This window comes from Zonotrichia leucophrys, chromosome 2 (assembly GCF_028769735.1).
Source record: "Zonotrichia leucophrys gambelii isolate GWCS_2022_RI chromosome 2, RI_Zleu_2.0, whole genome shotgun sequence".
NCBI lineage: Eukaryota > Metazoa > Chordata > Aves > Passeriformes > Passerellidae > Zonotrichia > Zonotrichia leucophrys.
The window spans coordinates 83,153,960-83,181,476 of record NC_088171.1 but is presented as its reverse complement, the minus strand read 5'-3'; the positions used below and the strand labels follow the sequence as shown (position 1 = coordinate 83,181,476).

Genomic DNA, 27,517 nt, shown 5'->3' with positions numbered 1-27,517 from the left:
CTTAGTTGGGTCTGACTGGTGAGAGGCACAATTTCATGTCATCAAAGCAGAGCACATATCACAGCACACTCTACAATGCTGTCCTATATCAATACATTAAAAAATGTCTACAGATTATCAATCAAAAGGTAAAAATGATAGAAAGAACTATTTTGAGATAAATGTCCAGTTTAATCAGTGTATGACTGATTCCCAGCAAAATAGCCCACATGAAACACCACATGTTCCTCACTTATAATAAGTACACAGCAATGTAAGGGCTTTAACTTTTATTTTGCAGTGGGCCAGAAACTCTGTTGTTATAAAGGAAAAATCGGCATCAATTTAAGAGCAATGCAAGTTTCCACAATGAAAAAAATAGACTGCAGATTTGATTCTATTAAGAATTTCACATGAATTCAAAATTACAATTTCCAGGGATCTCAAACAAAAATCCTAACTTTTTATGCAGCACAAAACAGTGGCAGCTTTTGCGTAAAAATGAAAAGCTCCATCACAGATAAATGAGCATAGGTTTTTTTAGCCTTTGGTTGATTGTGGGTTTTTTGTGGGTTGTTTATTTTTGTTGCTGGGTTTTTTCTTTGTTGGGTTAATTTCTTGGAGTAAGAAACACCCTGATGCAGTGTCCTCTCTGTTGGTTCCTGAAGGATGTTTCATGAGCTAAACTGTATTGAGTCCAGAGAGCAGGGTACTAAATATTTACTGGAGAGTGTAGCCTGACAGACAAACAGTGCTGATTCATCAGAGATCCAGAATTAGGTGGAATCCAAAGCAGTGTCTGGCAGATTTGCTGTGCAATGATTTACTGTGCTTTAAATAGATCTCTAATTAAATGTTTTAAATGCATAGCACCATCCCTGAAAAAAATACATGCGACAATAAAAAAAGTTGTTACAAAGATGGATATAGCTAACAAGGGTATTCAATTTAGTTGACAGCTAACCTGAGGCAACATTTTACAAGAGATCATTGATTCTGATCAGTTTTTTTGGCATTTCTATACAACGACCATTGAATTACAGTTTGAAAAATGCTGGTTTATGGAGACATTCAACAGTCTCATAAAATGAAATTGCGGTATGCAATGAAGTTTCCAAAGAAAATTAATCAAAATTCTGATTAGCAAATACAGAGGAGTCTGTGCAACTTTGGTTTAGTTCTAAATTGTAAACGGCATAAGTGCCAGCATAGCACCAATAAAAAAACATTAAAAGATTTTCATCTTTTGGCTAGTTGAGTTATGATGCTTCTATACCTTGATTTTATACTTCGTTTTAGTATGAGAGCTCCCCATATAGAGTGAGCTGATCAGCAATAAACATTTCCCCCTGCTATAATCAGCAAGCTGCTTTTGGCAGCGCACTGAGGAAATGGAAACTGAGCTGACCATTTTGTTCACTCTGTTTTGCTCTCTGATTCAGACAATTCAATTAATTCAGAAACACAAAGTGGAATTACAGAGGAAACCACAATCTGGTTTGATTAGCACTGTTAGCACCAAACCTTTAGCACCTGAGAGCTCAAGGCCTAAAGAGGAAGACATAATCATTAGAATGGCCTAAGTTGAGCCTGCAGATTCATTCAGCAGCCATCTGCTGCAAAAGATTCTTCATTTCTTCAAAGCTATTCAACAGAGAACGCATCATGCACTGCCATGTTATTTTAACTACACCTGCACTTCTATTTTTATATAAACAAACACACAAAACCACATGTTCAAACAAAATGAAATATTTTTCTTCTCTCTATCTTTCCAATTCTTCCTCAGTCAAACTCCTAGTTCATGCTCGACTTTCGCCTCATTAGTGGTTCTGGGAGCGCAACTTGAGTGTTTTTTTCTGTTAAAATGCCAACATGAGACTGAAGCTAAAATATAAATTCTCAAATTGACTGTAAACTAATTAACTTGGCTATTTAAAGGCAGCATCAGCTACAGAAGCAGGAGCTTAGCAAAAACTACAAGTCCACACTTCTAATTTATATAGGTCCTCAAGGTATCTGAGCACTCAGATAACAAGGGAGCAAAAGGAATATAAAAAGGTCACAAGAAATGGAAATATTTCCATGCCAGGAATTACTAAATAGGCTAAAACTTTTCATCATGAAAGAAAGATGACAAGGCAGTCAAAAGATATTTTTAGGGAGCCCAGAACCATGACTAAGCAATGAAAATAAGAAATAACTCTTCACTCATATGTTTCTCATGCAAGAGCAAGGGTCATAGTGTTAAATTATAGGAAAAGATACACCAAGTCAGTAAGATGAAGCAATCTTCCTTACACTATGTAGGGAAACTGTACAACTCATTGACATAGGATGTGCTAGATGTCAGAACTTGACAGGAGTAGAATAAGAGACCAGAAAAACTCATGGTGAGGATCCACTAAAATCACTTCTGACTTAAGAACTGTCTAAAAAAGAAACTGCTGAAGGCAGTTGAGTAATGTGGTAAAGTAACTTCATGTGCTTATCTTGTTCCTGTACTTTTCCCCCTTGATCACTTTCAGAGAAAGAATACTGTGCTAGCTGGTGTATAATCTGATCTCAGGCTTCTTTTGGTATAAATATCCCCAAGAGGAGGTCAGCCTGGGTAAATCACCTGAATGGTTCCTCGGTTCATGGAAGTTTTGCAGCCCCACAGCCACACTACCAGCAGTACAAAAATAGTTTATGTAAATCGACTTCAGATATGTATCTACACAATCTCCAGTCACACACTGAAATAAAGTGCAACCAAATCTATACTGAGGGAGTCCCCTGGATGCTTTCCTGATCCTCTTTTAATCTTGCAGTGGTAATGGAAGTGGATTTAGTGGCCCAAAGGCTGAAAATTCTCACAAATATCAAGGAAAGGAGCTGCCACATGGAGCAGGGTAGCTTCTCCATGTTCCCTTCTGCCCATTCCTTGGGGGTCCTGGTTCAGAGGTTTGCATGGGACAAGAGTCCCCATTGAAACACAGCTGAGCCTGCATTTGGTCACAAGGAGTCCCAAGAAGAATTAACCCAATAGATTTTCTTAAGCTTGACCCATGAAAACCTGTTTTGTGTGAAAGTACATTATCATCAGACTTCTATTTGCTTAAAAAATAAAAAATCTATATTTTCATTTAAAAAGCTTAAGAGTTTGTTCAAATTAACAAAACCAAACTTTGAAACCACTTTTTTAAGTTACAGTAGGTCCAGCATAAACAGCTCGTCAAATCACACTCTTCCCAAAGCCTATTTACCAACTCTTCTATCCCCCAGTAAAATTTACTGAATGTCAATTCAGGAAATAAAGAACATGGCCCCATTTCCTAAACTTTGAGGAATAAGAAGAGCATCTAATCACCCATAAGCTTTTCTTCCCCACTAATCAAAGACTACATTTCCTGGACAATGTTGTGCTATATTTATACATATATTCACAGCAAAAAATTTCAGCTCACAGAAAGTTTACTGATTGAAATATAATGTGCATACTTTGTGTATGCACTAGTTCAATCAAAGGACTGCTTCAAAATAACATTATTGGATGAAAAAATAAAAATAGTAAAGAGAACATTGGCACTTAGTGTCTGCAAGGAACTCATCTTTTAGAATATGTGCCATAAATCAAAGAGAGGGAATAACATTCTACTGTGCTGTTTATCCCTCTGCTTTGGTTTACACTCATTTGCAGGCAGATATGGTTCTACTTCCCCTAAGTGAATAGAATCATGGAATCGTTTAAGCTAAAATAAGCCTCATCTAGGCAAGGTAACTTAGTTACACCAGTATAATTGCTGAAGCATGGGATACACATCCAGGTCATTCCTTTCACAGCTTTAGACACAAATACAATTTACAAACAGAACAAATCTTGAACAACATTGAAAACAAGGCACTTTGAAAAACATAGTGAAAAAAGAAAATAAAATTTAAAAAAAAAATTAAAACAAACTAATCACCCTTTAAGATAATTTTAAATCACACTATGTATTTAATGGTTTCATCTATTAAAAAAACAAGCAAATTCAATTACAAGGAAAAAACGTAATTAATTTTTTAAATACTTGTATTTTTAATGCTAAAAATTGCATTTGTATTTGTATTTACAATACAATGCTAATACTTAAATTTTTAAATGCTAAAATCAAATGCAAATACCCTGTCACTTTTAAAATGGGATTTCCTTCTGCATTTATTCAGAACCTCAGCCTTGCTGAACAGATAAACTTGATTAGATGCACACAAACAGACATAAATAAATTATAAAGTCTCTCTTCCATGTACTATTCATAGAGATTGTTTCATCATTTTTAAGTAATTGTGACTTTTCCAGGGTAACAATAGAAACACAAAAACAGTTATTAAAATGATGACTAACACTTGTTCAAGTATATTGTACATGAACTATTTGTTCACACACACTCAGGCTTTCATATCAACGCATCTAAAGTTAATTTCTGTATTCAATATTATAATTGTCATAACAGTGACAGTCCCAGATTATGAGCAGTGCAGGGTGCAAAATTGCCTTGCTCTCTGTGCTCTTGTAAATTCTTAGATGTGATTTCCAAATATGTGGTGAAACCCTAAAAAAATCTTGATAATTATTTAAACAGGTGCACACATAAATATCTCTCCATATTTGTGCTTGTTTGTCTGCACATACTGCCAAGTATCAGGAAATATTTTATTCTTGCATTATTTATATATTTCACTCTCAGAGAAACAAGAGCAGCAGTGCTGTAATCCTGTGTAAAGCTGATGGTACAGCCTATAAAGAACGCAAACTGTTTCCTCAAATCACCTTATGGGGCTCAACAGTGAAAAAGACAGGAGTAAGTAACATTATCATTGTGTTTCTATGACTGGGTTTGCATGTACTGATTTTTAATAGCATAATAATCATGATACTAGACACTAACATGTCTACTAAAAGACCTTATCAACACCTCAAGGTCAAATCTCAAGATAAAGAGTGTTTAATGGAGAAAGGATTTAAAATGAAAATTTAAAGCACAGTTATATTTGCTTTATGTAATGAACATCAATTACATCATCACGCAGCACCTTGTAATGAAATCCCTATTGTGAATGCCTTACATGATACACTGGATGTACCTGCTCAGACAACTGGCTTTATTTACTGCAATGCCTAGAAGATGTTGCAAATAAGACTGCAGATTGATGAGAGAAAGGACGAGAAAGGGAAGAGAGTGCTTCATGGTTCTGGAACACCCTGGGAAACCAAATCTTACCCTTTCATCCTCATACACCTGTGTGGTCTGCGGTGACTCACTTAGACCACACCTTTGTTCACTGCTTTCCTGTCTTCTTAAGGGCCTACCTGGAAACCAAGGGCTCCAGTTGGCAGGGAGAATTCACAGTGCCTTCTGGAACACCCACGGCTACAGCTGAAGTTAACTGGAGTTTTGCTTTGAATGCAATGTTGAACAAAGGTGAAATATTTAGTCATAAACTGTTCAGATGGGCTACCCAAACCTTTTTAACTTTAGCAACAATCTTTGGTTACTCCTCTATAAAAATGAGAGTAATTATTTGAAATCAAGTTTCCCAGAAGTGCTGTGGAAAACAAAGATGTTGATGCTTGTGAAGTCCTGATCCAATAAATGATAATAATACTGTATTTTAGAACAGGTTTGAAAAACTCCTAGTAAAACACATACTAAGGAAAGAGGAGAATATGAAATCTTAAGTAGCTGCTGCTGATTTAATGACTTATTTAGAGATACGATGCATCATCCTGTGAAAAACAGTATAAAAATGACCCAAAAAAAGCATTCTAATGCACATGCACAGTAGGGCTGAATAAATATTGTCCAAAGTTTTAGGAGAGTCAAAAGATATTGTTCATTCCTGAACTCTTAATCTGTGTGGTTTTTAAGTTTTAAGAATTCTTTTCTTCAAACTTTCCTCTTGAAAGACAAACTAATAGCTATGTTACATGATTACATATCCACTGTTTTAATACATTTCTCATGTACAACAGAAAGACTTTTTTTGGTCAAGAAGAATGAAAATTATATTAATTTTTCTATTTTATAGCATATAAGAAGCTTGCTGCTAGTATGTCAATTAATAACACTGTGTCCACCAAAGGCTGAAATATTGACAAGAACTTTAATTTTAATCCTCTCTTTTCCATATAGGAAAACTACATGTGTAGGTTTGAGGAAAGCAATAAAATATTCCCAATCAGCCTTTAAGAAAAAGAGTAAAATATTAATAGTCTGGTAACATATTTTCCATTCTAACTCTTTAAGTGCACAGATAAGACTTGCAGAGCCCTTTAATACTCACTGCGCTGAGAGAAAAGGACAGGGTGAGGACACATAGAAGAACAACATGAAGACACCAAGGTCAGTGAAGAAAGAGTCAAGTCCCATATAGGAGGGATGAGGAGATGCCTTGACTGTGGGGCTGAAACCTCATATAAAGCTATGGAGAAGAATGTAACTGACACATCAGACTCTTTTCCCCTGTAACTCGTTGAAAGTATGGGGAGATGAAGTGTTCAAATTGTAGATATGAGAAAAGGCATCTATGCTAAAGTAAGCAGATGCTGACATAGCTGTGATCCCAAGAGATGTTTGAACAGAGAGAGAGAGAAGAGTGATGAAGACCCTTTGCCCCCAGGGAGAGAAGATCTCTGTGCTCAGAGATTAAGATGATCTCAGAAATAGATAAAGAGAGCCTTGGCTCTTGAACAGAGAGAGAGAGAAGAGTGATGAAGACCCTTTGCCCCCAGGGAGAGAAGATCTCTGTGCTCAGAGATTAAGATGATCTCAGAAATAGATAAAGAGAGCCTTGGCTCTTGAACAGCTCACCTTTAAAATAGAGCCCCATAAGCTAACATGGCCCATAAATGCAGCTGTGGGAAAGCTGTGAAAGATGGAAGGATCTTCACAATTTCAGATTTCCATGTGGCTGCTATTCATGGAAATTAAAATCCATGAGAGAATTGTTTTCCTGTGGAGAAGTCTTCATGAATTGACGAGAGGGACTCCTCACCCTCTTCACTTGGGACTCCAAGCTGAATAAAATCTATTCTAGAGATGATAAACTGAATTGTTTCTGCACATCATTAGAGGGAAAGAAAGAAGTTGGGGGGCTGAAGGGGGGGGGTAAGTGTTCTGAAGATTTCTTATTATTTTTGCTTCTATTAATAAAGTTTTCTTTGTATCCTTTAAAAATTTTGAGCCTACTTTGCCCTCTTTCTATCTCACAGCAGCAAATGAATAAGTGTATTCTAGTGAGGGCACTGTTGTTTCGCCAGCACTGAACCCACCACATTAATTGGTGCATTGGCCAGGAAATCTCAAATTGGCAAATTGAAACCACTACACAGCTATAGCAAATGAATTAATTGTTGGGTAATTTAATCAGATGGCTTGCTGATAAAATTTGAGAAAAGACTTGATGTCCAGCACCTGACAAATTGGTATGGGTTTTTCTGATATGAGAAGTCTGTCCAGATGGCCCTAGAATGAAGGATAATATTCAAAATGTTGTTCTCAGAGAACTGGCCAGCTGTATCTCACATGAAAATGCTTTTGTGATTTTTTTAAAAAAGCATTAAGTATAATGGAGAATACTGAAGAGAGCATTTAAATGTAATCCATTCACAATTTAGAGTAATTGACTCTGTTGGCAGGAGTTGTCTGAAATTAGGCTTTAATGGGCACAACTGTTAACACATCAATCTCAGACAAACTACATCAAGAACTAAGAAGCTAACTTTTGAAAATTGCCCTTCAGTTTGTTCTTCTACCCAATACATTTCTTGATATTTTTGTATAAATATGCCACCTATAACAAAAAAGCCTTTATATAGAAATTTTACCCTTATTATTCTGCTGATAAACATCTGTAGATACTTTAAATCTGTTAAACATCTATAAATATAGTCAAGGTTCAGCAGCTGGGAGCAGAAACCCAAACACCAACATTTGTGGTGAGAAGACATTTTGGGAAGAACATTTTCTGACAGGCTTGCAGAAGGTCTGTAAAAATGGAACAAGTCTTACATGTTAGACGCAGCATCACTTTTTATATCCCTATGAAGCATTTATGTCTCACATTAGCATCTTCCTGGAGTTCACCCATACCCTTCATCACAGAATTTTGTCCTGCCATCTGACAAAGCTGTACTCAGTCCACAATTATGATCTTTCACATCTGCCAAGGGCTGAAAGTGTAGCCAGAGAGAAAGAGCTGAATCCTTGAACTCCCCAGCAAAGCAAAGAATCAAATTTAACAGGCCCCCAAGGAAGACCCATTAAAACTTCATCATATATCCATCAAAAGGTGATCATAATCTGGACTCTATAGGCTGGAGTGGTACTAAACAATAAACAAATGAAACAATTTTGAGGACTTCCATCAAGACAGAATTCACCAAGAATGGAAGAAAAATGTCATTATAGTATATGTGCCTACATATAGAAGAGGAAGGAATTTCTTGAGATATACTAATAAAATCACATGTAATATCAAAATATGCTTCTATTTCTTACAGTACAGGATTTAGTCTTTTATAAATAAAAGCTGTATCAAAGTTTTCTTTGGTTTAAGGAAGCATATTTTGTTTACATTTATCTCCTTGCAATCTCCAAAGCCAGATCAGGACATGTGTTGATTTCAAAATATTTGCTCAATTTGATTTGTAGAAACAAATTGAAAACAGACTTAAGGATGTCAAGAACTGCTTATAAATAAAAACAATTTTTAAAAAACAAGCTGTAAAATCTAACAAAGAAACCATGATAATCTACAATTCTCACCCCATTAATTCATTTCAGTACCATTCTTTCCTATTAATATGAATGTGTATATTACTAGCCTGATTCATTCACACACAGCACAAAAAAACACCATCCAAAAATACAAACTTTTAGAGTATTGGTAATTAAATTAAATCAGATGCAACAAAATCAGTTTTGTTTATGCTTTCCTTATACTATTTCATGGAACATTTTTTTTAAACAAAATATAAGAGGTGATGAGTTTTTTACTGTGAGATGGTGCATGGGACAAATATAAGAGACAGTGCTAATAGCAGAAAAACACTGAAACACTAGGAAAAGATTGGTGATTCTATCAGTAGAGCTGGCTGCTAAGGAAAACATCCTTCCTTCCAGGTAGATATTTCCTAATAGCAGCTTAGATTTACTAATCCTTGTTGTCTACACTTTAGAAGAAACAGTATTTTGCTCTGTATGGCAATGAGAATGATAGGGCTATTAAATTGCAGGAAAACTGGAAGGAATCACTCAGTACTCTTCCAAGTCCTGGAATCTTTTCAGGATGTTCACAGGTGGAGCAGAAAGTGAGAAAATGAAGATTTTAAAATTATTTAAAGCTTAATTGTTTCAATGGATTTCTTTGGCATTCTGCTTCTCTGCCCCCTCCCCACTTCACGTAGATGCAGGAATCCTCCATAAGGTAGCATACTAGGAAATGTCCTCAGGTAAGTTTGGAACATTAAAAAACATTGTAGATACTGTGCAAATTATCTCCTAACAATTACTTTAAGTGTTAAGTATGTGATAGCCTGGGTTTTATGATAAAAAATCATATTGGCATGTGTTGGAGGGATGTTTGGAAGCTAGATTAAGCCAGCAAAATTACACAAGTAATGGAACAGTCTTTGACATCTTTCTAGCACTTGTCAAAAGATTTCCAAAGGAAACACAGAAATGTCTTTTCTGAAAGCTTTAGCAGCTGTGTGTGTGACGCTTTAAGACTGTGCTCTCTACAGTGGTTTTGTTTTTCCAGCCAAGGAAATTTATCAGGCAGTCAGAGAAAATTCAGAAAATTTTATTATTTTAATTAAATCCTTTGATAAAGCTTACAGGTTTTTTTTCTTAACAAAGGGTCCTAAAATTTTAAAAACATTCAATAGGTTCCTGAACAGTTAGCATGGAAACTTGGGAGACCAAGTCAATCAATAAGCTAGGAGTTAAAGTCCTGCCTTAAATGAAAAATCTTCGTGCAGCTTGAGCTACACAGTTTGTGTAGAAAGTCTCAGAAATATTGATCTCAAGTACACATATTTTCCCATGTGAAGGTCACTGATGGACGTATATTAAAAAACTGCCGTGGAACACAAACCTGCTGACAGTATGAAATATTCTTAATATAGAGAAGGTGTGCCTTTTACAAAGTTACAACAATTAAAAAAAATAATTGCTATGAACATGACTGCCAAATATTTTTATTATGACCTTGCTTTAGAGAATTTGAAAGAGGCACTCATAAAGCCTTGATTCTGGATTGGCTGATCTGTGACTATCTCTACAGTAATAACAGTACCAGTATCATCTCAATAAGAAGTAATATGATGATGACACTTCCAGCAGGATACTTCTTCATTGATTTACTAACTGTGATCTGAAACAAGTTTATCTACAGAGGCAGTGCAGCAAATTGAGAAATGACTGCCTTATTTATATGAATACAGTGCATACTTATGAGTATGCTTTTGATGTCTTGTTTCCATAAGAGGGAAGATAGAAAGGTGCTGCTAAAGGAAACATCAGAAGTGTCAAAAAAATTACAAAGTCACTGATAAGATAAATGGGAAGGTAGCCTTTGTGGACTGTCTGATTTTGCCCTCTCAAGGTCAAGCTGACAAGACAGAGACATGTACTCAATCCAGAGGATCTGAAACATAAGAAGTGAAGACTCACATTCCTCCCAGCTAACTTTATACACTCAGCTGAAGTGCCCAAGTAGTACCACTTTTCCTGAGTGGGGGGACACACATCTTCAAACAGCATTTTCACCTGTCTAAGATCTGCACTGTCCTCCACATACCGAGTTACACCGCCCTCTATGTATGATCTGTTTCTCATACAAAAGAAATAAAGGATGCCTTCACACTCACTAATCTACTCCAGCCAGTGAGATAACAGGCCACCCTATGCTAGGAAATTTGGGAAGACACAAGATGGCAGAGGCAAAGACCTAGATATGAAAGAGGAAGAAACTGCTGCCAATAAACTGACTTCTCATGCCTGCTGAAATTGAAGCAAATAGGCACTGGAAGTTGTACAAACATGAAAAGAAGGCTACAATCACACAGAATTATCAGAATTAGAGATGCAGATATCAATGTTTTTTCCACTATCTGGATTGTAATATCCCTAACTGAAAGTTTGTCTCCATGAAAAATACTTGAAAGGAGGGAGCTAGTGTGAGTCAAGCCCATCTTGCTAATGCAGCTGTGAAGCAAGGATCTATAGTTTTACTCAAAGGGAAGATCAGAAAGCCAAAAGGGTTGTCATAGCACAAGAAGCTGTCCCAAGCACATAACTTCTGCCTTAAAAGCATGGCAGACAGCAATTCCAAAGCATTTCTGTAGAGCTTGTTCCCAATATCAAGTGTATCTGCACTTAAGAGAACCAAGTGCTGAGCTAGTACAAAGCAGTGTAGCTTTGGTGCTTGTAAATGAGCTGTATCATCTTACACAGCTGACTGTCTTTGTGTCCTAACAATTACATTTACAACTGAATGTAAATGTTCTAGCTATAAGTTGCAGCAACTTTCCCCTCAGCTTCCGATCCTGTTTCCTTTACGGTGGTTTGAGCACATCTTCTGAATTAAACATTCTCATTAATAGATATTAAATTAACTCATGAGCAGAGTTCAAACAGAAAAGAGGCTTATGCACACCAGGAAAAGGATGCAGAAAACAGCATAAATATCTGCGATTGTCAGTGAATTTGGTAGGGAGCAGAGAGAGTTCAAAGTAGATGTTCGTACTGGCTGCTGACCTGTTAAAATGCTTCTTTCTGCTATGAAAAACCCTCAGAAGGAACCAAATTGTATTTCATTGCCATGTCGTAGTCTCACAATGTATTCTTTAGATTATGTGCAGAAGTGCTTCATTTTAGATGCAGATCTGTCTCTTTCAATTACCAATGCAGACTACAAAGCATTTTAGCAATGTCACCTGTCAATTTAGCTTGCTAAGTTATCCTAATTGGCTCTTTTTTAAATTCAGTGACAGCAGGAAAAAGATGTTCTTAGCAGTCGTAAGTGCTTATGCCTTAGCACTACTAAAGCATCCAGCCAGCTCTTAGATTGAATAAAGATGCAGAAGTTTTGATGTTGATGCATAATACCTGTTTTTAATGTGCTGGGGAGAGCCAAGACACTTGAAAGCTCCATTGACCATAATAGCAAGCCTTGTGCAGAGAGCTTCACATTCTTCCATACTGCAAAATAAATCAAGGGGAAAAACCCAAATAATTAGCAGTGAAAACAGAGAACATTTTTTATACCTAACTTTAGTTAAGGTGGAAGAGTCTGGACAGACGCAAAACAGGTACACAAAACCTTCGGCTTCAAAGGGTGATAGTCAAAGTTATAACCCTAATCAGTATGTACCAAAAGCTGTTACCACATGACAGTTAGAAGAGAGCCTTAAACCATCATTGATATTTTTGTCCATACCTTATTGGACAATTCTGGTCAGAATATAAAGGTATCATTACCACAGCCAAACGCCTCACAAGTAATCTCAGGAATGCCACTGATGGAGTCATGAACTCTGTTATTCTCTTTAATACGTGTTCATGGTTATTCTGAGCTAAAGGATAAAGGGAGAAGAAGGAAAAGCTTGCTCAGCTTTTCTTTTGCATAGCATATGGCCTTGGAAAAAAGTTACCCTTAGCTTGATTGCAGGATAGAAGCCAATCCAAACTGCTACAATCCAAACAGAATTCAGGAAATGGAAATGCATCTGAATAGAAAAGCAGGGTACTCCTAGATGTGACTGCTTCAGATGATAAATAATAGCTTTGACTTGTAAAACTTATGGCAGATGGGCTGCTACCCTTCATATTATGCAGAATTGTGTGAGCAGCTCTTTCACAGGAGCATTTTAGACATAAGGAACCAGTCAGGACACACCCACCATCTCAAAGAGGACTCAAAGACGCTTGGTGGTCCTACAATTCCCTGTGTGCCCTCCCCAGCCCTTCTGAGACAGCTAAACAAGAGATGTCTTGTGTGCCTCAGCCATGGGCCAGTCCACATCAAAGTGCTTTGACTGAACAAACACTGGCAATTAAGTTCTGCCCTAGGAACAATTTCCTTATAAATGTGACAGGGCTGTGGTGAGAACTGCCAAACTGCTGTGCCTGAGACAGACAGGGAGAGAGCTGACACATCTTCCCACAAATCAGGAAATTCACCGAATAACTCCTAATGCTCCTCTTGGCATAATGCTCCCCAGCTGTGGCAAAATTACACATATTTAGGGCTCTAGGGGCAGTTGATAAAGTCTCACTCCTGCCCAGTTAAAACAGAAGCTTTGTTTCAGATTTGTAAGTAAAAAAGTGTCTCAGAAAAGTAGGTGAACAACCCTCAAAACCTGATTTTTACACAGCAAGCCCTGTCTATACCTTACACATGTATTTGCTGACATGTATGAAAGTTCACTTCATATGTAAAATTCCTGTACTTATACAAGTAAATAATCTCAAAGCCCCAGTGGCCTTCAGAAAATAGTATAAATAGTATAAAATCATTTCTCCTTCCTTCACCCTGGCACAACAATGTGAGCAGTAACACTGTACTTATTGTCTGTTTCAAGTCATTCATTTGTAGAGCTAAATGTAATTTGATGGATTTTGTTTGTTTACAACATATTAGTAATGAGATCACAGGTCTCTTCTATTTAGCTGGTGTTTGACAACTAAAGGTTCTTAATCTGGGCTGAAAAGTCAAAGCATATTTTTTCCTGAAAATCACAGAGCTGAATTCACAATGCATGTCCCACTTTCCCTAAATGAGTGTGCTGGTAAGCACTTGGCCATCAATTCCAGGTACATGAATTTTAAAATTCAGCTTCCGTAAGTAAAACACTAAAAAATTTTTGGAAAATTTTTCCATCAATGATGGACAATGATTTGGGACAACAAATTCATCTTAACAATATCTAAAAAAATTACGAAAATAGAAAGCATTGAAGGAAGTTTGGCCACATTCCTTTATTAATTCATCTGTACTTGAAATCTCATTTGTCAAATGTTTCATTGCTGTTCTGATTATTGAATTTTCTCTTCTCTGGACATGTTTTCATGTTCTTTCCCTCATTTAAAGGAAGTTTATATATAATTATAAATATCATATATATATATACATTACCTGAGGGAACATTTAATTTATTTCATTTCACTACAGATGTTACAAAACAGTATTGATGTTTCCTCCATTAAACCAATATGCCAGTGACCATATCAGAGAACTGACAAGATATTTAATGTAGATGGACTCTTCTAAGAGGATGGGGTCTCTCCTACCATTTCCAGTGATGCATAAGAGAATAGCTGACGCATCCATCTTCTGGATGCCATGGCTTACTCTTTTCATATACTGATGGAAATCAGAAAATTAATAAAATCAGAAGGTTTTTCACTCATGCCTCCTTTTGTAAGGATTTTTAAGGTAGCCAAATACAAAAAGTAACCTGATGTTCCAAGCAAGAAGAGACACTACAACACTGAGCAAAAAGAGCATGGAAAAAGAAGAATTACATCATCTTTGCTGTGCTTGCAGCCCCTTGAGCAACACTCTATTTTTTAAAAATTAAATATGAAAATATTTGGGATATAAATAGATTTTTTTTTCATGAATAGGAAGGAATTACCATAAAATTTCAAGAATTAATCTGTGTTTCACAACAGAGTGAGCAGGTTTTCAGAATACACTCTTCTGCAGCACAGGAATATGCTGGCTGCTGGGATAAGGGTCTTACCTGTGGGATGTCAGCACAGCTGCACAGCCATCCTGAACTTCCTTCAGGATAGCTTTCCAAAGGTACCGTTTAGAGCAGGGATCCATCCCAGAGCTGGGCTCATCCTACAGGAAAAATGAAAATGACACAGCAGCATGGAAAAAGCACACCACAGGTTCTGTCCAGCATGAAGAATTAACACAATTCACAATAAAATCATATGTTTTTCTCTTTAAATGTCACATTTTCAGAGGGCCACTTAAATGACACCCTGATCAATGTTTTGCTTTAACACATACAGTTTAATGTCTAAATTTATGGAAGGCACATTTTAGTAAAGAAGTATATATATATATATAAACAATATTTAAATATAATCTATGTGTACTTATAAATGCTTATCATATATACAAATTTTTATGTATCGTATATGTATAGCAATAAGTATTTATTATATCTGTTTAATTATATGCATATGCTCTTTTTCATAAGAGAGACTTGGAAGTGGTTCTTCTCATTTTCTGGAAGGATTTGGTGACTGTTTCTGACCTGCATACACATCTGCCATGAGCACAAACAACTGGAGAAGTCCTATAGCTCCCAGAGGTCTACTCTGCCCATCCCACATCCAGGTGTTTGATAAGATGTTTTGATTTGACATCTTATGCCAGTTCTTCCCACAGCCCTTTTAAGAGGAATTTTTAACCATAAGGGAAAGAATTCACAGGATAAAATAACATTAACTCAGTGCAAAGAAACTGGCAAACCCATTTCCCACTTGGACGGCTTTCAAAATCTACATTGCCCCTTCTTATCTATTCCTGCTTTCCTCCATAAATCAAATTTTTAAATTCATCCATTCATAGAAACAAAAGGAATTATATTTGATTGATAAATCCAGTCTCTTTCGCTACAAAACTAGGAAGAAGGAAATTCTTCCAGTTGCTTTTTATCCAGTGGAATTCCATGGGGAGTGTCAGCACCTGGTAGACGAGTATGGTTTTGCCTGGAGTATTTTCAGCAAGGAATCCCAGCTGAGACCTGGAAGCAAAGTTTTCAAGAAACAAAGCAAACAAAACATCCAGCTTGAAGCTAGTTTTAGTGCTTCACTACCAATGTCAGAGGTTAAAGAATTTAGTTCAGTCTTCCATTATCTGTGGATTGCTAACAAAGAAAACATAAAATGCAATAAACATAAAGCAACCTATAGTTGCTCAAATTAATAGCTATGATCCTGGATGCAATTTAAAAGCAGATTCAGTAGTTTATATTGCTGTCTTTGCTTTCAGGTGAAATAATAAAAAACCCCTCCTTTTAAAATACTGAAAAACTCCTTTAGCTTTCTAAAGCCAGCAAATGTTTTGAAGAATTATACATGTTTAGATATCTTTCTTTCCTCTTTTGATTCTATGTGCAACAGCCTGTGCCCTGCAGCAAAAAGTAGGCTGAAATGGATACTTGCAGTAGTACATTGTCATAAAGACATTCAAAACCAGTTGGAGCATTTCCTAAGATCAGGAATGAAACACTGATTTAAGATAATCTCCTCCTTTTACTAGCTGAACAAGGGCCAGTTAAAGCAAAAAATGCAAATAAAATGTCTTCTCTTAGAAATGAGGAAACAATAGGCAGTTAGAAGCAGCAAAATATGTCTAATCTTCTGAAACACAAACCTTGGAGAACAACTATTTTATCTGGTTCTGGTTTACCTGTGATCTTTTCCTGGAAGCCCACGAATCCCCCTGAACTCTGAGGAGCAGCTTTCCTACCCCTGACTGTTTTGAAAGGTTTATTGCACTGGTTTAGCTCTTCCCAGCCAAGTTTTAAGAAGGTGAGTTTCAATATTCTCTAGTGAAGCAATTGGCAATGGTATGAAAAAGCATGCGGTGCTGTAACAATGCAGTTCTCAAAGCTTTGTGGCTCCCTCATCTTCAATACGGAAGGCATTGTTTATGCTGGAGGGGCCAATGCCAGGCCTAAATGGGCAGTAGTATGCAAGAACCAAAACAACCTGGGATAAGTTATTCAAATTAATATAATTCAGAAGTACTGCTTGATTGGGTGACTTCAAAATGCAACAAAATGTAAGAATTAGCGAGATTTATGAAATAAATACAACAGGAATTAGGAGTATCCTGAAAGAACATGGGTCAATTAAACACATATTTGCACTGTGGAATACTACAATTGTATTTGTGTTGATGGCTTTTTTTTCTGCTCATCCAATTGCTCCAAGGAAGAATAAAATAAGAAAAGAAAAACAATTTCATTTTCTATTTTTGGGAGCACTGGAGAACAAAATTAAAGCCATTAATACAGCAGAACAAAGAAGACAGTTGTTCATTAATTACTCACCGACTGATCAGGAAAACACCTGATGTTCCTTAGAGCAACATACACAACAACAAAATTCAATGTAGCCCAATTTTCATAACCACAATATTACTTACCAGTAAAAGTATTTGGGGTTTACCAACTAAAGCCACAGCAGTAGAGAGCTTCCTCTTTGTGCCAGCACTGTAGGTTCTCACCAGTTTGTCAGCGTGGGCATTGAGGTGTAACCTGTTAACAAGGTCCTCTGCAACCTGTGGTTTGCAAATTTTAAGGCCAGCAAAAATGAGACAGATTACATAGCATTTGGGCATAGATTGAAAGAACATTCTGTTCATGGACGTTAAGAAAATGTACATGTTGTTTCTTTATTTATCTACACTTGCTGCACATTATTACTTTTGAATCTTAAACACGGGCAAAAAAACTGCTCTGAGGCCCCTTCATTCTTCAAAAATGTTATGGATTTTCTCATATAGAAGTCTGGCTTTGTCACTGCTCAGCACAATCTTTTGTATTTGGCTTGTGTCCATGGGTCAATGATCTAAAATATCTCTCATTTCAATATATTCTCTACTATTTATTTGATCAAATACCTGAGTAATTGAAAATTCAAGCAAAAAATTTCTCCATCAGCTACAAAAAAAGATGAAAATGTCAGAAAACCAAGTCGCAGTTGTGGATTTAGAGCTTTTTTAAGACAAAATGTAACAGGATCAAATTAATATAACTTTTTAATAACTGGGTGGGGTAAATTGATCCTAGCTGGATTGGTTTTAATTGCTTTAACAAGAATTTATGATCCAAACAAGCTGGGAAGGCATGTGAGCACAGCTGGAGACGACACTCATGCTGTCCCCTATGGCCTCTTTCTTTACCCTGTGTCAGAGACAATCCTGACATACAAGGCTCCCTAAAATACTGGTGCTAGAGAATATTAAATGCAGCAATATTCTTAATCCATCCATATCAGCTACTACTGCTAGACTGTCCATGGAGATACAGTTCAAAACCACGAGGGACACAGCAGAAACTTTTCTGTTTGCTGCTGCCAAATGCAAAGCAGCAGGTGTTTGGCGTAGACTGCTGGGGGCTGTGTCATCAAGGAGTGATCAACCTTATAACAGAGCAAGGGTGTCTTCTACCTGCACGTATAACAGCTGGGAGATTGTTGTAAAACAAGGAGTAGCATGGTGCTGTTATTGCCCAACATTAACTGCCAGAGCACCGCCGGCAGTATGGTTCATTCTCTTTGTTTCCTCTACATTGCCTTCAGCAAAAAGCAAGGAGGGACTTGAAAGCTTAATTATATCACATGGACAGTCTCCATTTAATTCAAAATTCCAATTGAAAAACAATTCAAAAACCAATATTGTGAATTAATATTCACTATCCAACATAAACAAAGTGCCACAGGAGTAATAATACTTTCTTATAGAAGATTTTTATGCCAGCATCTTTGGAAATGATCAAGATATCTATGACCTTTTTAGCAAGATTTTCAAGTGATACTTATAAAAGTAAGAGACATCTTTGAGAGAAAGTTGTCTGTAAGAAGGAACAATGCTGCAGAGGTGAGAATCTGCATATTCTTGTGATGATCCTTGGACTGGTATCCATAGTCACTGTGTTTTGGGTACCTGGATGTATAACCTGACAGTAGTGCACATTCTCATACAAAACCCACATTTCAGAAATATTGCTCTGTCTACTTTAGATGCAGAGAGGTTTAAAAAAAATGAAATTATAACTGTTAAATTAGCCACAGGTAATATTATACAGAAAAGTTCAAGGCTTCTGCTGTATCAAAGTTAATTCACAGTAGCTTACTTCCAATTAGAGGTTGTAGCTGTGGCTTTAAAAGTGGTTAATCACCTGAGCTATATTCCAAGATAAGATAGCTGAGCTTTGTTTTGTTATGTGGGTTTTTTTTTTCACTTCCAAATACAGGTTTTATTACACACCAAAGCAACACACAAAGTGAAGTCTTCTAAAGCATGTCGTATACACCTTATCCTGTCTACAACACTGACTTGACAGCTACTATTGGGAATGTTTGAATGTTAGTGACTAAAGGATTATCCTCCTAAATGTTCACCAACAGTCACACAAATTACACAGAAGATCTCATAAGAATTTAAGAACAGAATGTGAAAAAATATGCAACCTCATATTTACGTCAAATATACATTTTAAACTTCAGTAAGCTTCAAGAGTAATTGAGGGCCATGCATCACGGCTGAAACATAGTCAAAACTATTCTTTAGCTATGACTAAAATAATTTTTTCTGACTGCTTTGAGGTGTCACCTAAAGTCAGCAAAACGTCTTTTATTTTTTTTTTTTGGAGAGACAACGAATGCTGCATGGGGAAGAATTTAGAAGGTCAAGGAATAGTGCCAGAAAAAGAAGAAAGTAACTATTCAAGTTAGATGGGTCTTCTTGTAGTCTGTAGCCCCCAAGGAGACTCAGTCATGTCAGGTATGAGCACAAAGACCTTTGTAGGGAGCAGCATTAAAAAGAACTAACTTTGCAAAATTTGTAACTCCTCACATTGAATTGTCCTCTCTCTGGTGTGTGCTCAAGCATTCAGCATGACTCCACAATCTCCTATTTCCTGCAAGGATGTAAAGCCTGGCAAGCATCCTGCTATAGAAATTTTCAAGACAAGGTTTAAAATCTAAATAGGTAAAAGAAGAGGGGTGGGAATCATTTCATAGTACCCACTTTGCTGATGCTTTAAATGTGGAGAGCTTCCAAGAAAAACCTTGCATGTCACCACAGTGCACAACACAATCTGGCCTCATATCCAGATACACACTTCTTTGGCGCAAAACATCAAATTAGAACTGTTTTGGAACGGAATCACATCAGCAACATAAAGGTAGAAGGAAGGGCCAACTTTCTTATTCCTAAGTACTTCCCAGTTTCACTTTAAAAAGTCCCCTATTCCTGCTACCTCCCTCAAATCTTATATTTCAAAAGAGCACTGCAGACTATGGTTCAGCAAATATGAGAATGTAGAGTTCAATCTTCTTTCAAGAGATGACCCCAAGACTTTATTCTTTAATGCATATTATTAGATTTCCAGTAATGTTTCAGCTTCATCAATAATACCTAAGCAACAACAAAACAGCAATTTGAATGAAATTAGACATATACATTAGCTATATTGTAGAGAAGCCTGAATATCTCCATTACAACTTCATTTGTCTGTATAGCCAGTGGTTTTTATCATAGTACACTGTAATGTAAACACAAAAATCCCTCTTAAACAACTTTAAATGAAAGTCAGAACTGACCATGTGATCAATCTGCAGATACAGATACACATTTAGGCAAGAGAATTACAGTTCTAATTTCCTTTCTGTAGTGAATGTGAGATATATACACAAGCACCTTCTCTCCTTCCTTGTCGTATTCATCATGATGCTCTATTTGAATAATATTTCATTGACCTTCACCAGCAAAGAGCGAGGAAATACATCAATTTATTTAGTAAGCTGGTAACATTGAGGCCAAATCAAAAGCTACAGTTATATATAAATATATACATTGTAAGCACACTCGAACCATGAAAATATTTTATGTCTATTCATGGCTGTAATAATGTACTTAAATTGTTTCCTTCCTTCCTTCCTCCCCACACCAGCAGTAAAAATTATCACAGACTTCACATCTATCAGCTAGCAATTTCCCTATTTTCCAATATTTCTCAAAAATTTTTTCTTATTTTCTTATCAGTTCTAATATACTTAGCAACAGATTTTCCCCAAAGTTAATTTGGGTTAGTCCACCTAGTTTTAGAACAGGCATTGGAATGAGCCCTTCAATCTGTAGCATCGAAACAAAATCCCCCAATACTTTGTGGAGTTCCTGAAGACAACATTCATTCCAGAAGAGGCAATAAGAACTTTTTACACACATGCCAATATCTGTGGGAGTAATGGTCAAAACAAGCATGGCCTCCTCCATCCACCAGGGAACTAAGAGATCCATTCCACTGAAAAGCAGTAATTGTGTAACCACTAATGACTATGGGCTTCCACTCCCTTTAAAAATTACCTCCAATAGTCAAGTAAATTATTAAGTTGTGCTAAGGACTTTCAGTGTGTGTGTCTTGCAGAAAAAATGGGAGTTATCAATCTATTGAAAGACTAGAATCAATCTATTCAAAGACTAGAAACATCATGGTGCGTCTATCTTGACTTGAAAGGTTGTATCCATCAGTGTATTAGTTTTCATAATTTCTGACACAACAAATAAAATTGATAACTTCTTGCTTTATTTAAACAAATCCTTGTAAAGTAAATCTGATCTAATACTGAAAATGTGTGTCATACCCAGTTGAAATGATAAGAAACATGGGACTGAATTTTAGAGTCATCTGAAAAGTAACTTTACATGTCCAAAGTAGTAATTCAAAGTTTGAGGTTCTGAGTAAGTGGATACACTGTAGTTTGAACATCTTAAACATTCATCCTAAGCAATCATTCATCAATTCCACACAAAACAGTATTTATTTGGCTCTCAAGTAAACTTAGAGTTGTTTATTTCTTATATTTGGAAAGTGTATATCCATGGTCAAGTTTCTGGGGAAGAGTATTTTTTATCCCAAAATCTCATTAAAACTGTACACACTAATTTTTCTTGGGGTCTGAAAATAAGTAAACATACAAAGAATGGATGAATTTACAGATTCCCATTTCCAGCATCTATAGAATATAACGTGTAAGGAAATCATTGAGATTCTAGAATCAGAGCAAAATCCTCCTGGAGAGTAATGAAAAGAGAGAGCATACTGGCACTCCAAAAAAGTTACCTCAGAAGACCCGATAAAGTTTCTTTTGAGATTTGCAACAGAAGTTTTAATGCTAATGAGGGATGCCATTTGATGCTATGTCAATAATTTTAATTTTTTAACAAGATGAGTACTGTATTTTGGAACAAATTGAGATCTAGGAAGCTGATATATTAAAGAAATAAAAATTAAAAGTACTATGCTTAATATATATCCTTCTAAATAACCTAAAAGCTTTACTCTAATTTTTCCAATTTTGAACAAAAAGAAACGTTCAGAGCAAATTTGTGAAGTATAAAAACTTCACATTACATGTGAAGCTTAATACTGATAGTAAATGACCCATTTTTCTCCTCCTTTGCCATTCATTTAATTACTGTTTTGGAACATTAAGTGCACTCAACTTTATGTCAGGCACTTAACTCCTGCTGCTGATAAATTTGTCTAGCAAAGGATTCAGTCCTTGACATTAGTGCTTCAATAGACAACTTCAGCAGCACAACCTGTGAGTCACCTTCCTGCTCACCAATTTCTTAAAAAACAAATTGAATATATGTTTCTTTTGTTATCAAACCAATATACTCTCCAGACTATATGTGTCTGTGCATATTAGTGTAATTAGTCACTGGTAAATATTCAGAGGCAGGCTTGGAGTGCTGTGTCATAGGCAGGAGGGAATGATGAGAAAATAACAGCTTATGTTTCCATACAGCTGCTCCTCTAAAACATTCCAAAGCCCTACTTTCTTTATAGGCAGCTAAAATGCTCACTTTCTCCAGGCACCAGCCATTTCTGAGTTGAAGCACAGCAGCTGTTGAGTGCTTGACAGACGTGCCACACAATCAGGAGGGCCGACTGACAAAAACATTTGTTTTCCTCTGAGATAGCTGCGTTTCAGTTTTTGGTGGAGGAAAACCACAGCAGCTAAATGTTACTTGCCGGAGTGCTTTGATGCCTTGATCACAAGCATATGGCAACAAAGTCTGCTCTGCAATCCATGCAGGCAAAAAATTAAGATAACTGAAAAGAAGGATGATCTTTCTTTCACAAATGTGATGCTAAGGCACAGAAGGCTGACTATAAAGAATAGTCTAAGCCTATACCTAGATCATCTGAGGTCAAGGAAGGTTAATGTTTGCCTTCTCTCAGCGCACACAGTAACATAACTCATATCTAAATTAATGATTTTCATCCATTTGAAGAGGGAAGTGTATTTGATATACCATACCACTTCAGGAACTCTTCCCTAACTGCTATGGAGGAGCTGACACTTCATGGAGAAAACAGGTAATTAATTATATTTGAGGGCTTTAGTGCAAAAATAGCAGCCATGCCTTATATTTCTTTTAGATCAAGGGAAATAGTTTCAATACTCTGATAGTAGTCTGAAGTAAAAATTAACATAAAAATTATCAAGGGTAAACAATCAAACAAAAGACTGTATGATAATTTCTGAGCAGTCTGCAAGTAACATGTTAAAACAAGTAAGAGTCCAGGCTTTGCCCTGGACAATGGATACTGCCAAAGACAAGGGGCAAAGGCTTACAAGAATTACTTATTTTCCCCAGAAATACCCAAATTATCAGCTTAAAACAGTAAAAATTCAAAATATTGCCTGTCCTAATGAATACTCAATGTCCCTTACAGGAATCCTACTTTTTTTCTGAAACAGCACCTTTCTGCTGAGGAAAAAGAAAGACTACAGAGAATCCGAAAGCAGCCCTCTCGTATACAGTCGAGGAATTGGTTGCAAACCACTTATTGAACCCTGAGGCAACAGCCAGAAATGCACTGAGTAGTAGGAAAAAAACAAAAAAGCTATTTCATTTCATGCAGTTTTGCTTCTGGAAAAATGAAAGGAAAACAACAGGCACTATTTTGGAGGTTACAAAGGCAGTGCTACAGCAATATCTACTACTTGGGACCAATCTATACAGCAGGAATTGAAAGATACCAATTTCATGTCACACTACATGTTTTCTCGTGTTAATAGAGATGCAGTTAAGCAGACAAGACTGAGCAGCTCAAGTCAGGTGGTATTGTAAACTTCCATCTGCTGATACAGGAAAAAACCCCATATTTTACCCAGTATCTGTTTCATACTTAATTTCTGTATCTGCTGACTTGTTGCCTCATTACAGAAAAAAGTTCAGTCTGCTGATCTGCACAGCTACACCTCTATCTGTAAATCCAAGCTCCCAGTGACATTCCTAGATATTGTCAACTTGTATGCTAGTAAGTTCTCAAAGCATTTTCTTTGGCCTGTTCTCCCTGGACAACCAAAGCTTTGTGTGCCAGCTAGAGCATTTAAGAGACTGCTCCCATCTTGAGAAGTTTAAGACAGCAGAATGCTGACAGCTCCTATCCCAGCACCCAGGTGTTCATTTATTTATAAGAATCATACAACAATTTTTAGTTCCTTCAAAGTTAAATGGTATCTCGGAAGAAAAGAGTTTTTCAGAGGTACAAGACTCAAAGCATGGTGTTCTCTAACAGTTCCTCATGTGTGATAGTGAAGGCATTTAACCATTCATAAATTTAATTTCTTTTAGGGGTTTTGTGCCCAAGATTTCATTTGCAAAAATGTTATTTTACTATCTGCAGTGATGTTATTGTGTTTTGAACTGCCATAACAGACAGAAAAAAATCCAAATTATTTAAATAAAATTGTGGTAATGAAAAACCTTATTACTGAAGTTGTTAAGATGAAATATTAGACAGTTTCTCATGTTCAAAAAGTACAATTGTTCTATAAACCCCACAGTCTAGCCAGACAATAGCTCCCCTTGCAAATCTGTTCTGGATAGTTACCTTATGGATATCTTGCTTTGGAATTCCACGCAGTGTGCAGTAATAATAAAGATGCTCCCAACCTGTTAAAAGTTCATCCAGGGCATCTTGTTGTGGACAATATCCAATAAGAATACCTTCAGAGCTAGCAGAGAGTATATCCATTTCAGAACTGTTCAAAGAAAAAGAAAAAATTTGAGTGTTGTTGAACAAATCCCATGGCCCTGGGTTCCACACTTGGGATACAAGACAAACACACATAACCTGAAGTCTGCAGATAAAGGAGTTTGAGTCTCTTTGCCCTGGTTACTTAGTGCAGCACCACCCACACACAATGCACACTTTTGGTCCCTTTTGGGTTAGCACAGCCACCAGCATGTCACTGTTGTGACAGCACATGTATCAAGGTCAACAGACCAACACATGAAGAAGAGACATCCATGAGAATTAATGCTCACCAGTTTTACTTCTCTTATCTTTTTGGTAGTACCTGCTCTAAAGAGACACATTTCAAAACATGCATTGCTCATATTGGATATTATACTATATACCATGTTATATACATATCCATCTCATTGAATATTGAAGAGGAAGGACTTGAGAGAGAGGGAAATTTTGCTGGGTACTCTTTGTGTGTCTGTGGCCACACATACGCATGCGTGCATTCTCTAAACAACAATAGCAAAACAAAACACAGGATATTGAAGCCTAGTAACTTAAAAGACAATACAAGAAAAAGTATAAAATTATCCTGATTTCAGAGACTTTGGCCTTTACTTTGTAGCTCTACAGCATTACTTGAAATTACATTCATTGCTAAGAAGCAAGCTTGATTGCAAGGGTGTCTCATTACCCATAATGACACTAAATCTATCCTATTTATTCCAGCATCTAATTCAACACTCAACCATGCTGATTTACATGTACAGAAAGACCTATCAAAATGAAGATACTTAATAATAAAAAAATCTGAGCTTTGAAGGAAAAAAGTTTTCAAAAGATTCTGAGTAACAGCATATTTTTCCTCTAAGTGGTTTTCTACATTTCTGATTAAAAGAACATAATATATGATTAATCATTTAGACACAAAGTAAATGTGTTAACTGCAGGATCTACAAATACTAGCACTAGCGAAAATATAAATATGTATCTCCTGTTAACAAGATTCAGGAGTCTGGGGAGAAAAAAAACCTGCATTTTTCATAATGAACCACAGCATGAAAATATATTTTAATGCTATCAAAAGATAAATTGACATGATTATGACAAACCTTGCCATAGACTAATTAGAATGGTCCTTTGCTGTTAATGGCAAACTTACAAAATCAGGGTATCTTGGCTGGTTTGGATGGTGCTACATAAGTTATCTGCCTATAGACACCTCTCTAAATAAAGAGTTAGCAAAAAATAGAAGGTGATAGGGGAAAGAGAATAACAGGAGTGTTCCACATTAATTTATATCCATCTATAGGACATTTTCAATGGTGTATACCCAGAATTTTTACTGTCTCAGTTTCCAATAATACATAGGGCAAATTAAACCCTTTTTCTACAGTCATCTTTACCATAAGATGTGGATTGAATAACGCTGATCTTATATAACCAGTCAGAAGCAGTGGATTCCTTATTTAATTAATTCTTAAACATAGCGAAATACTATTCACAGTGAACTGTTAACTAGATGCTGTTGAACATAGAGAGATGTGTCTGAGGTTTGTTTTGCTAGGAAGATTCACACACAGGATATTCTTTTGGTGCAGCTGCTGTCTTTTGAGAAAAAAGAGTCTGGGCTTTTGATAATATGCCAAATTCAGTCAGAAGAGAACAAATCTCACTCAGGGGTAATTTCAGGGACATTTACTCAGCATGAACTCTGGAGCTGGATAGAAACATCTTGTCTGCAATGGGCCCCTACCATGAAGAACAAAAAGTTAAATATGGACAGCTGCAAAATAACCACAGACATCTAATGTTCTTTGGCTAGACCTATATTAGAGCCTCCTTATCCAGTTTGCATCAGGAAATAAAAAGTGTCCTCAGTGCTAATTGTACACGCAGGATTCTAGTGCTCTGTCCATCTAATGCACCCAGCCTTAGGTGAGCAGTATCCCAGCCACTGACCTTTAGCTTTCATAAAGTGAGGGCAAAGTGAGAATGCATCATTTAATATTCTTACTCAGTTTGATCCCCTATCTTGCAACTTTATCCATTAGTGCTGACCCTGAACACTTCAAGACTTTCCATTAATGCAGAGATTCTATGGCACTCACTAAAGAATTCATGGACCTTTCCATCTCACTCCTCCCCCTCATCTCTCTATCTGTCAACTCAAAAACTATCCAACCAGAAGACCAAAAAAAAAAAAAAAACCAGTCATATAAGGATATATTTTTTTTTTTTTTAGTGTGAAGTATAATGCCTTGTCTTCCCTTATCAACATCACAGAGTAGATTTCCAAATCAAAATTCTGGACATTATCATTCAGTTTTGTTTAGTCAGGTCCTACATTTTTTCTGAAGGTATAAACAATATAAATAAAAAATAGATGAAAGAAAAACACATTATCATTTTTAATTATAGGACATATTGTACAACAGAAAACAAGCTCCTGTCTTAGCAAATTGATTTTCCTTGAAATTCAATTAATCTCTCAGATTTCATTTTTATGGGTCTGAATTAAATGACCATTTCAAGTAATGATGGCTTGATACCAGAAGATCTTCTCAGTAAATGATATACTGTAAATATTTTTCCCTTTTTTTCCAAAAATTTCTGATTTGATTCATTAAACTAATTATAATCCTTTTCTTCCTTAACAAATATCATCATATATGCTATTATCAGAATCAAATTGAAAAGATA

At 36.3% G+C, this 27,517-nt stretch overlaps 1 protein-coding gene across 1 annotated transcript in view; it reads right to left on the bottom strand.

Moving 5' to 3' along the window:
* The window catches only part of ABCA13 (ATP binding cassette subfamily A member 13), a 168,767-nt gene that overhangs the window by 3,958 nt on the left and 137,292 nt on the right, over window positions 1-27,517 (bottom strand). The window contains exons 49-52 of the mRNA XM_064703447.1: window positions 24,677-24,827; window positions 17,185-17,319; window positions 14,756-14,859; window positions 12,117-12,209 (exon numbers count right to left, since the gene is read on the bottom strand). Of these exons, the coding sequence (XP_064559517.1) occupies window positions 12,117-12,209; window positions 14,756-14,859; window positions 17,185-17,319; window positions 24,677-24,827 (483 nt within the window). The remainder of the gene's footprint in view (window positions 1-12,116; window positions 12,210-14,755; window positions 14,860-17,184; window positions 17,320-24,676; window positions 24,828-27,517) is intronic.